This window comes from Typopeltis vanoorti, chromosome 1 (genome assembly GCF_054136105.1).
Source record: "Typopeltis vanoorti isolate ZY-2024b chromosome 1, IOZ_Tvanoo_1.0, whole genome shotgun sequence".
Lineage (NCBI taxonomy): Eukaryota > Metazoa > Arthropoda > Arachnida > Uropygi > Thelyphonidae > Typopeltis > Typopeltis vanoorti.
The window spans coordinates 140,164,455-140,176,536 of NC_143549.1; the positions used below are offsets into that span (position 1 = coordinate 140,164,455).

A 12,082-nucleotide genomic window follows, 5' to 3' on the forward strand; every position below is an offset into this window, starting at 1 on the left:
TCATAACACGCATTGTCGGCACTTGCAATGTGCCCGTTATGGAAATTGTTTTGTTAAAAGTGATATGTAAAGCAGTTAAAAATTTATTTATGTACAGCCATTATACAGTACTTAGTTTCTCGCTTGCCACGGAGTGCGCATGCTCGCCGAGAAGTTTGATGAGTGATTGACAGCTGACAAGAAAGCATTCGGTATCTGAGTAACGGCTGTAAACAAAAGAGCGTTCGGAGAGGAATTTAGAACACAGGCCGGCAGATATTTAGGTTCGGAGGAACTTAAGTTTTTTTATGCGAGTCGGAAGAAAATTAATAGTATATTCCAAAAAAGGAATCGTGGAACTATTAAGTTTTAATGTGGAATAAGTATGTGGATAAATAAAAGAAAATATTGCTATATGCGTTTTAAACGGAATATTGGACGAAACACAAATTGAAAGATTTATAGGAGATTCCGAAAAGGAAATCGTAGAACTAAATTTTTTTTAATTGAAAGAGTTAAGACTGTCAATAAGCATTTAGTGAATAAAAGAAGAATTTGCTATTTATGTTCTAAAGGAATGTTCGAGAAAACTCCGATTAGGAAGTTTTATCTGTATTAAGGACGCCGAATCTGACTATTATTTCTACTGAAGAAAAGAGACAGAATTAAGTCAGAAAGATTTTGTGTGCTACATGAGTGATAAAAAGGATCCTGTGTAAATGAAGAATGGAGTCATATATCTTCAGAAAAGGGCCTTGACAGAGAGAGAAACTGGCTATGAACATTGTCATTTTGAAAACAAAGTGTTTAGTCTTAAGTGTAAGTTTATTTTAATAAGGCCTTGGATCCAATTAATTTGCAGTTATTATGTAATATTTGTTTGAAGTGTATATTGTTTTTGTTTTATTAAATGTGTTTATTTTGTATTTTGGTCTTGAGTCAGTGATTATTTGGATTCTGAAAGAAAGAGTTAAGATCATTGCACCAATTGGAGTGAACCCTTGTGCATATAATAACATATAGGTACACTCGGAAATAAATAAAAAAATAATTGTTAGAAACAGAAATCATTCTCTATGGTAGGATAATTATTAAGATAATATACATGAATATCATCTATATAAAAATCCACTAATTATTAACAACTGCTCTAAAGTCCTATCTAAGTGGTGTGCCCTCTATGGACGTTTGTAGGTGGTAAACTGGGTCCTCTTAGGTCCCAGTCCATAGAGGGCACATCAACTAGATAGGACTTTAGAGTCATCCAATTGTTTCATCAAGTATTGTGTTGCATGTGTTACAAGTGTTATTTGTACTCCTGAAGATGTCTCAGTGACTAAGATGAAATATTGGAAGCATTAAAATTAGTTTTTAATCCTTTTCTAGTGCTGTTAATAATCCATTAACCTCCAACATGATGATCACTAAACACAACTCACTCTCTTTCCTGCTTAATCCTCCAATTACACAACTATCATCAACACCATTCTACCACCCACCACCAATGTTTTTTACCTGTAAATTCGACTTATTAAAAAAAAAAAAAAACAACTAACAACCATATTTCTGCATATGTATATAATTATTAAAAAAAATAGGCCTTTATTGCTACAAATTTTATAGCATACATATAATGGAAGTTAAGGCATGATTTAAGTGAATACAAAGACAAGCATGTGAAACAGATCTTCAGAAGACCATTTCACTGATGATGCATTAGAAGCCGATTACAGTTCTGAGCCTGTTAAAAAAAAATATATATATATATATTATTTTTAATATTAGTTTATTTCTTAAACTCTATAAAGAAAATATAAAGAAATATGTTCTTGATAGATTCAATGTATGAATTATAGCATAAAAAAAAGATGTGGCTAAAATCATTAAATTTCAAGTAATGAAATAAATTTCATTTATACTTAGATACTCATGGCTATGATAAGGGATGCACTCAAATAGTGAATAGTGTTCAGGATTATAAATGAATTTATAATATGAATAAAAATATAAAATTAGAAGTTCTTGTTCTTAGAAGATGAGAGAAGAAATAATATACCTATTTAATTTGTCCCAGAGGCAGAAAATGAGGAAAGTAGCTGAAGCAGTCTGTTAAAATCCAAAAAGAAATGTTCCAGATGAATGGAAACCTAAGAAATATTGCCATTTACACTGCAAGATTCTTCCTAGAGAGAGAGAGAGAGAGAGAGACTACGTAATGGCATACATGAGCACTATCAAGCAGTGCTCACGTACGAGGTGTGGCTACTAAATAACGAGACAAGGTGCACTGCGAATTGTGTACTGGTGATAGTGGGATGTGCTTGCACCATGAATGAACTTGAAGGTTCCTGAAGCAATTGAGATAAGCATTGTTTGCTGTCGTTCATAGTTGGTCTGTAGGCAGTTAGAAAAGAAACATGTGTGAAGTCTCTTTGCTGGAATAATGTCCAGCATTGAACTCGAGCAGCGTATTAATCTCAAATTCCTTGTGAAATTGAAGAAATCGCCAACTGAGTGTTTACATGATGGATACCCGTTGCAGGAGGTGTACGGAGGTGAACAGCTAAGTCAATCTTAGCTGTTCCAAACTACACCCTATATAATTCACACGTGTAATGCACAATGTAATGTCACATGTGCAAATGTTTGAATGGCACAAACGCTTTGCTGAGGGTCAAGAAAACGTTGCCGATGATGAACGACCAGGTCGCTCTGTCACAGCAGCAACCAAACAAAAAGACTTTGTCAAAAGATTTGACAAAGTCTGTGCCAAAATGGTTCCCAAAAACTTGTGTCAGGAGCAAAAAATGTCTGGAAACAAATCTGCACTGATATCATGGAATAGCTGACAGTGGAGCCAGCCTTTCAGGAGAAGATCATCACGTATGATGAGACGTGGATTTTCCAGTACAATCTAGAAACAAAGAGGCAATCGATGCACTGGAAAACTCCCACATCAAGAATGAAAAAAAAGCAAGAATGAGCGAGTCAAAACTGAAGGCAATGCCGATCTTTATTTATTTTTTTATATTAGAGAGAAACAGTTAACCAACATTAACCAAGCTGAGAGAATACGAGAGGAAAAAGAGACCCGATCTGTGGAAGAACAACACTTGGATTCTCCATCAGGACAACACTCCAGTCCACAGTGCACTGTCTGTAAAGCAGTATCTGACTGATAAGATCCCAGTGTTGGACCATCCACTTTACTTGTCGGACTTAGCTCCATGTGACTTTTATCTTTTCCCAAAGTTGAAATCTGCATTGAAGGGCACCCATTTTCAGTCAGTGGATGAGGTAAAGGAGAAAACAGCAGCACTACTGTAGCAGATAACACCTGATGACTTGCAGCACTGCTTCAAGTCATCAACGGAAAATTCTTATTCAACGGTGTATAGATAGAGGAAGGGAGTATATTGAAGGGAATAATAATTAAGTTGCACAATTGTAATGATAAACCACATTTTTGCAACCCATTTCGTTATTTAATAGCCACACCTCTTATACCATTGTGTTTGGTGGTCATGTCACTTGGGTGACATGCCTAAAAGTCTATCTCCTACCACAGTATGCTCTTTCTCTTTGCTTCTGAAACATTAACATGACAGTAAACTCAAATAAATATAGTGTCAATGGAAATAAAAACATCCTCAAATCACCTTCCCACACCAAAAGAAAGATATATATATATATATATATATATATAAAAACTTACAAAATAAAATTTCTTCCACATTCACGGTATAAACATCAACTTATGATGGGCATCATCAACCACAGAGATTCAAACCCAATTTCTTTTGACAAAACACCCAAATTATTGCTGCAACAACCACAGTCAATCTTAGCTGTTCCAAACTACACCCTATATAATTCCTTCCATCACAAAGGTGGTACCTATACTTTTATGCAATCTGCATCTTCTTTGACAGAAAATGCCTAATCTCGATCTTCCCCTTTTTGACCTATGACTTTAGATTTTCTTGCTCATTACATAATTTATTTCCTATCCTTGAAGCTTGATTTTCTGAAATCTGACTATCCTAACAGTGAGGTCACCTCCTTGGTTAATGTCCACCAGCACCACTCTAATGGTCTCCCTTTTTCCAATTCCAACCAAACTGAAACAGATGCTATATGCTGTAAGCAATGTCCTAAAGCAAATTTTTCATCTTCTAACAAGAATATCTTTCTTAACCAGTTCTCCTTCAAAGTCCAATGCTGAGACTTCTTTAGTAATTCAGATCACAATCTCATCCAAGATTCATCTTCAGTGGAATGCTACTCCTCATCCTACAACTTCATGTCATTTGACAGTACAATGCCAGGTGAGAAGATCTAGACTTTTTATTGCCTCCTTTCCATGGTCAGAATACTGTTTCCATTCTCCAGATCTGAATACTTTTTTGTGACCTAGTTACAGAAATTATTAATGTCAGAATGAATGCCTTCATTCCCCAATATCCAAGCCACAGTTTTTCAAAAAAATACCTGGGCAATCCAAGAAAAACAGTTTATTATAAGTGATTAGAGACAAAAACTACAGCTTCATTCACAGCCTACACCAAACTATGCAACACTTGTAAAACCATCTTTAAAAGAGTTGACTAACTCTGAAAGAACTAAACGTAGAAAACTGTTTTCTGACAATGGCAGTTCTGACTTCTGGTCTCTTGCAAGACCAGAAGAATTAGAAGTTATTAGAAGAATGATGCTGATCTTCCAGCATCATTCTTCTAACTTCTGAATAAATGACCAAAGCAAATCATCTCCTTTCTTAACCAGAACACTACACTGCATGGCTGCTGTAGTCTTCTGCCAAAAAAAGACATCAAAAGAAACAGAACAACCTGGATACCAAAAAGGTTTCAGATCCGGATGGCATTTCACCAATTGTGCTCATGAGATGTGATCTTGAATGAATTCATTGGGCATCTACCCTAGAGTGGAAGCTAGCCCATATACAGCCAATTCCACAAAAAAGGTGATTAGTGTCTACCATCAAAACTATTGATGGTAGACACTTCAGCACTGTCAAAAGTAATGGAGAGGATCATAAACAGTCAACTTCTCTGATCAACTATATCACTGATCGTGATATAGTTGATTCATATTGGTTGATTCATACTGGTGAATCCATATCGGTAGTCATATACCAATATGGATTCACCAATCAAAATTCACAGCAGATCCCATCTGCGTCTGTACATTGCCATGGAAATCTTTGGAGAAACCTATGCTGTTTCTCTTGACATTTCCAATGCATTTGATAGGGTTTGGCACTGAAGGTTTCTCAGTAAATTTTGCAATCTTGTGGTCTGACTATCTCCATTTGTAACCAGACTCCAGTTTTCTAATGGGATCATTCACTGAATATAATAGTGGAGGGTTCTGACAAACTTAGCATCAATTTTTGCTGAATGTTAACTTTTCATCTGTCCAGCTACTTATTCTGTATAAATCCTAAATCACCCCCCCTCCCCACTTTGGAATACTGCTATCACATTTGGAGTGGTGCACCCTAAAAATTCTTGATGCTGTTCAAAGCCATAACCTCTCTAAGAGACTCTTCAGCCAAAATCTCAATGACAGTCAATTCTATACTGTGTCTTTTCTACAGACATTTCCACGGGGCACTAGCAACTGCTGCCCAACATCCTTTTAAGGCTCTTGACCCCAGCCCACATACAGCATTTAATTGTAGACATATGTCTTGTGTCTGAGTGATATATAGCACTGGATCACTTTCCAGGCAGTCAAATATACTATTAAGTGGACATCTTGAATGAGTTTGCCCCCTCATAAATGTTAAAACTGGTTTGAAATATGTTTGCAGATAGATGACATAAAGAAAGGTTCAGTACTTGTTAGTTAGTTAGGTACTCAGAGTCAAACAGGACAAAATAAAAATAGAAATAGAAAATAGAATAGAAAAAATGAAAAGTGTAGGCCAACACCTGGTTGACGAAGTAATAGGAAATCTAACAAGGCAATCTGATTGTTCTCTTCTAACTCAAGAGTAAACTGGACATGATGGTGAAGGATATTGATACTTAGTATCAATATCAATAATGATTTGAAGGTCTCTTGAAAACTCTTGGAGATCTGTACAGGAGCCATGCTAAACCACATAAACATCATCAACCGTATCATAAGGACAGCTTAGGAAGGAAGCTATTCAGTATGTTGTTCAAATATTTCCATGAGTAGTTAACTGTGAGAGAAAGAGGACTACTCATTGCTGTGCCCTCAATTTGTTGGTCAAGTTTATTTTGGCATGTGGAATCGCCAGAATGAATGACAAAGTCAAATAGGCTGACAATATCTGAGGAAAAATCTTGCTTGAGGAAGTTAAGTGTTCATCTAAAGCAGTGTTTCTCAATGAGGGGGAAATTTGAAAATACATGTACATTATACTTTTTCAGAACTTAGCTGGCTGACTATTATGGGGGGGGCATCGAGATGTTGAGGTGGGGCATGGTCCAAAAAATATTGAGAAACACTGATCTAAAGGAACATTTGTGAATAAAGCTGAAAAGAAGATCACTTGGGCAAAAAAATATATAAAAAAATTATACTAATTAAAATATATGTGAAGGCCTGTGACAGGTTGGGAACAGAAGTCTACTACATTATCTGGAAGTTTCTACTCCAAGTCCTAATCATGATATTCAACATCTTAATACATGGAAGCATCCTGAAGTTTGCAGAAAGCTACACCATACTTATTCCCAAAAAAGGGAAGATATTTAATTTATTGCACCTGTGTATATTCCAAGTGGAGACCATAAACACTAGAATCAAAAACCACCTAAAAAGAATTGATTCAAAGTGTCCAAATCTATGGTTTTCCAGGAAGAACAATTGATTTTAATTTATTCTTCATCAGAGACATAATTCATTCCAGTTAACCAGTGAAAGCTCCCTTGTGCACTACTGTCAATTTTTGACAAAGGCGTTTTTTTTTTTTTTTTGGACAGCGTGTGAGCTTCAGCATATCTTAAATCATGTGTAACATAGGATCCCTATTTACCAAGGTCATAATAAAGATCTACACAAAAGTGATAACAAGAGTTTTGGTCAATGGATTATTATCTGATCTCATTCCAGTGTGCAGAGGGGTTAGACATGCTGTCCTTTGAGTCCCCCTGCTCTTTGCCTTAGCAGCAGAATCCTTGATATGGAAAGTTCAGAAAGTTTGACTAACAGCAAGAATAACTAACAATCAAATTTGTCTTTTAACATACATTAACAGACTAATTTGACCTGTGGGATTATACTTACAGAAGAGTCCACAGAAAACCTAAAAATATACCTGTTTAAGGAAAACATACTTCAAATGCATCAAGTCATTCGAAAAAAGTTGAGAATCTCTCTCTCTCAGGCTATGGAAAGTGGGAACTACATCCTTCAGTAGAGGAGCTACAGTTTTAAAAACAGTAATTCAGTTTTTAAAACAGTAATTCAATACAGGGGAGAACACTGTCAACATGACAGACACAGACAGAAGACCAGGAAATTGATAAGGATCTTTTACTTTTACCTACAGCTCAGGGAGGTTTTTGCCTCTCCTATTTTGAATGTTAAGCATTTAGTCAATATTCTACAAGCTATTCAAACTACAAAATACTGGTATATTCACAGCCCGAATGTACAAACCACAGAAGATTTATCGGTACTTGTTTAACTTTTCAATCATGCTTTTCCAAACAAGACATATTGAAACTGCATTTAAGAATCTTAGCAACAGTAGAGGATACCCAATACAGCATGAAATGGCCTGGAAGACCATGCATCATTTCCTCCCAGTGAAATGAATCAAATGTCTACAGTATAACTTTGACAACCTGCTTTGTAGTGTACACAACTATTTTGAAACAACTGAACACTTTTTTCCCCCTCCAGTCTGCCAGCTTATCAGATATGGTAAAAACAAATAAAGATGAATAAGTTACAGATTCCAGTATTTACGCTACGTGAAGTCTTAGTCCTCTGCCTGCAATTTGATCCAGTTCCAGTGAAGCACAGGATATACGTCTTCTTCTATTAACAAAGTTAAATACCACCTTTGGAAAGTGCAGCAGAAGAAAAGAGTACCAAACATCAAGAATGTCTAGGTAGTCTGGGACTTCCTAGAAACATCTAGGAAGTCTGGCAAAGAACGTTTCTCTCAGCGATCAGATTTTTACATATTGAAAGTAGCCTTCTGGGAAAATGACTGCTTCATGCGATTGGCATCGACTGCCTATTCTTTGCAGTACAAGGGATACTCATAAAGCTATGGTTCTTTCTCTAGTTTTCTGTATATCTGCTTTTTTATTTATGTTATTTATGTATAACAATCTGTAAGGAAGTGGAATAAAAATCCTGCAAATGAAGGTTGGGACCACAAAGAAAGAAATGACACTAGGAAGATTTACCATTATATTTAGACCTGTGATGTGTTTACGTGAAATCGATGAAAGCCTCAATAAAGATCAAAACTGATCTGGTGGTGGCCTTTCCACAATGCACAGCAATATACATTTCTGAAAGGAATGTGTGCCTTTGAATTATGAGATACTGAGGTAACTGATGTGAAGTCAACAGCCTCTATATACAAGTAAGCTAGTCGTGAAGATACTTCTCATGTGCAAAGTTTGTTTGCTTACACTTCAGCAAGGGATTAAACAAGAATATAATTTCTTGGGAAGTATAATTTGCTTTATAACCAAGTGGGGAAAAAAGAATTTCTATATTTGCAAGCACTTCACATCACACATGCAGCATGGATAGTCTATCTCCAATAAATAAAAAAACACTAAACTGGATATAAACATCACTAATTTCTCTAAGTACTAGTAACAACTTGATGTGCTATAGGCAAATTTTCATAAAAGGTGGAAAGCAAATTTCATAGCTGGCATGAGACCACTTCCCAGCTTATTGGAAACCTGAAATGGCTTGAAAAAGTTCAACCCCAGAGAAGGGTACCCAGACTATACAAAAAATATAAATTAAAAAATACCAAAAATGTTAATAAAATAAAATCTTTTACTTTATAAACATTATCCCAGTAATGTACTAATGCATTATAAGTCTACAAAAATCTTTTGTGGGTGGGAGTTGGATAAAACTGAAAAAAAAAAAAAAAAGCAAAAACAGACTTTAAGTAATAAAAAAAAAAGCTGTAATTTCATTAGAGAAAATAACTTCAATTTTGCTATGACTTACGACTTTCCAGAATGCATTAAGTCAAAAGCATCATTGATATCATCCAAAACTTTAGTATGTGTTACAAATTCATCAACCATCAATCTGCCTATTAAATATTCTTCAACCAGTTTAGGCACACTCTCACAGCTCTTCCATCCTAAGATAAAAATAGACTGTTATTATCAAGTGAATAAAATAAGCATGCTGATATAAATAATAAATTTAATAGCATTAATACCTTATTAATGCAAAAAAGTGCCAAAACAAATCATATCTCGATTTTTATATAGAATGGTGTAAATCTTCCATTGTATATAATAAAAATGCCTCCATAGCACAATTGAAAGAATGAAGGTACATTGTGCCCTTTGATCGGAAAAGGTGTCTGTTGACTTCTTTCCAAGCAGTGTATATACTTACTCTAGCCATAAATAACGCATAAAACCTTATTAGTAAATCATTTACAGCTTTCAGCACATACAAGCCACATGCATATAGCAGCACTCAATGTTCAAAACATTCCCTTTTTTGCCTTCCTGGGCAAAAAAGGGAATGTATATCTGAATGTATAATATACAACATTCAGCGGAAATACTACCACTGCTCACTCTAAATCCACCTTCTGGCTGGCAATGCTAGGATGTCATCATTTCTTGCAGGCTACCCTCTCTCAAGCTCTGACTACAATCCAAAATCCAACAGATTCAGATCAGCAGTTACAGACAGTCAATCAGATGGTGACGTGTGGTCGGGCATGCCTCCAATCACTGCTGCTTGGTCCTCTTCTTGTGTGCAGGGATTGAGTCCAGTTTGAAGGTCTACTGTCTACCATGAAAGAAGATGTTCAGGTGCTGTACCACAGGTTCCAGCATGGTGTCTTGATACCAATTGCCAGAAATTTTGATCCCTTGCTCACAGAAATGCAACTTGAATAAGCCTGATATGTGACCCCCCCCCCCCACTAAACCATCACTGAAGCAGGGTAATTACCTCTCTGAATCCAGGGTACTATGGCAGGTGCTGTATGATCATCCAGGGCATATACCTGATTGTTTTGGTGGTTAAACAACTCTTTAGTGGTGAAAATCTTCTCATTTGTGAAGAGGATCTCTGTGTCTGTTGTTTGCATACTGCTGGAGAAGTGTCTTGGATTTTATCACCCTCTGCCACATAAGTTGTAGTATCAGGAAGTGTCCAGCAGAATGACAATATTCTCACTCCTAGGTCATCAGTACATGTGATATCATTCTTTGCGAAACATTCATCTCTCGCAACATTACTTGCTGCATTCTCACAGGATTATGGCAGAGGCATGCCTTCACAATCCTCACAAACTGTTGTGTACTAGCTCAGCATGGTTGACCTATTCTTTGGCAGTCAGAAACATCTTCTGTATTACTATAATGGGTAATAGTCTGATACACAAACATCTTACTGATCGAGTGTTTTTAGTGTGTTGAAAATAAGAGGTGGCTTCATTCCAACCTTGTGAAGTGCTATTTCAACTTCTCATAATCTTCCTGCCACACTGAATGTTAATCCATGCAGCTAGACTTCTCTCTCTACTGACAAGCACACAAATGTTGGCTGTGCACAGCGCCACTAAGAGAACTGGGTTCATGCAATTCTATGGGGCTGCACAGAAGTTGTAACAGTATTTATGGCAAGACTGTGTATAACTCAGTTTTATATGAAACCAGCAAAATTACCATATATCAGTGAGTTATTTTTTTTTTTAATAAACTGGTTTTAAGTATGATGACTCTTGAAGAATGAAGTACCTCTCACTTTTCAAACTGGAGTAGAATATTACAGGGAGCACGTATCATATATATATGTCTTTTAATTTTACAAAATATTCATGATTTCACTGATAGTTATTCCAGGCAATTTGCTTACTTTATAAGAGTGTGATTGAATGTGTTTGTTTTGAGAGTATTGCTACATGCATATTGTTTAAAAAAAATATATATATATTTTTTAAATGGTGCCAATGAATACAAGAACAATGGAAGCCAAAGATTCCTTGTTTAAAGAGTTTAATTTTGAGGTATTTCATGCAATATAGTGTTCTCAATGGCACTCATCACTAAGGGCTTATGAAAGCAACAGTGGAGAGAGAAGCAAAAATATTTGTGAGAGTGCAAGAAATGCAAGATGTGTCAAAAGTGGTAGAATGAAGAGATGATGGTGGTAGGAGAATAACGCACTTACAAGGAGTACTTCACAGTACAAAATGTGAGCTCAAAGAACTTGAGAAATGTCTGACACATAGCACAAGGAAGGGGAATGAAAGAAAAAGTGAATTAATAGAGTACTGTCATCAGTAAAACTACAGATGGGATTTGAAGTCAGCAAGAGAGAAGGTTATTTTTGTGTAGGAGGGAGAGCATAAACAAAAGTATGGTCCTAGACTACTCCAGCAATGGTGGAAAAAAAAACCCATTCACCACATGGTAATCACCAGAGAAGAGACCAGTAATCTCACTGCAAGCCCTATGTTAAGAAATGTCGTGAGTGACTATACATGTTTCTATGAATCCCTCCATGGCTTGTATCCAAAAGTTAACTACCGATATACTGTGGGTTACCAGTCACTAACTAATTGGTAGATCTCCAGTTGTAGAAGTAGTTCCCAATTTTCATAAGAGAGGTTAAGATAATAGGACAATAATTTCATGCTGACTTTTATTTCCCTTCTTTGAGATGAACTAAATAAATGATATGGGACAGGTATTAATAGACCTGAAACATAAGTTTTGAGTACAAGTTTTAATGAACGGGGATGGGAAGAAATACCATCAACCCCAGAAGAATTGTTTGGATTGAGCTATGAAGGCTTCTTCTGATGTCTTTTTGACAAAAGACCTGAGAAGTTACTGTTTTTGGTCATTTATATAAGAATTAA

The 12,082-nt window shown here is 36.0% G+C and overlaps 1 protein-coding gene across 1 annotated transcript in view; it reads right to left on the reverse strand.

Annotated features, from left to right (window-relative positions):
• Positions 1–1,542: 1,542 nt before the first annotated feature.
• Fdh (alcohol dehydrogenase class-3 Fdh) overlaps positions 1,543–12,082 on the reverse strand; it is a 110,656-nt gene continuing 100,116 nt past the window's right edge. The window contains exons 9-10 of the mRNA XM_090394061.1: positions 9,193–9,331; positions 1,543–1,720 (exon numbers count right to left, since the gene is read on the reverse strand). Of these exons, the coding sequence (XP_090250187.1) occupies positions 1,696–1,720; positions 9,193–9,331 (164 nt within the window). The 3' untranslated portion in view covers positions 1,543–1,695. The remainder of the gene's footprint in view (positions 1,721–9,192; positions 9,332–12,082) is intronic.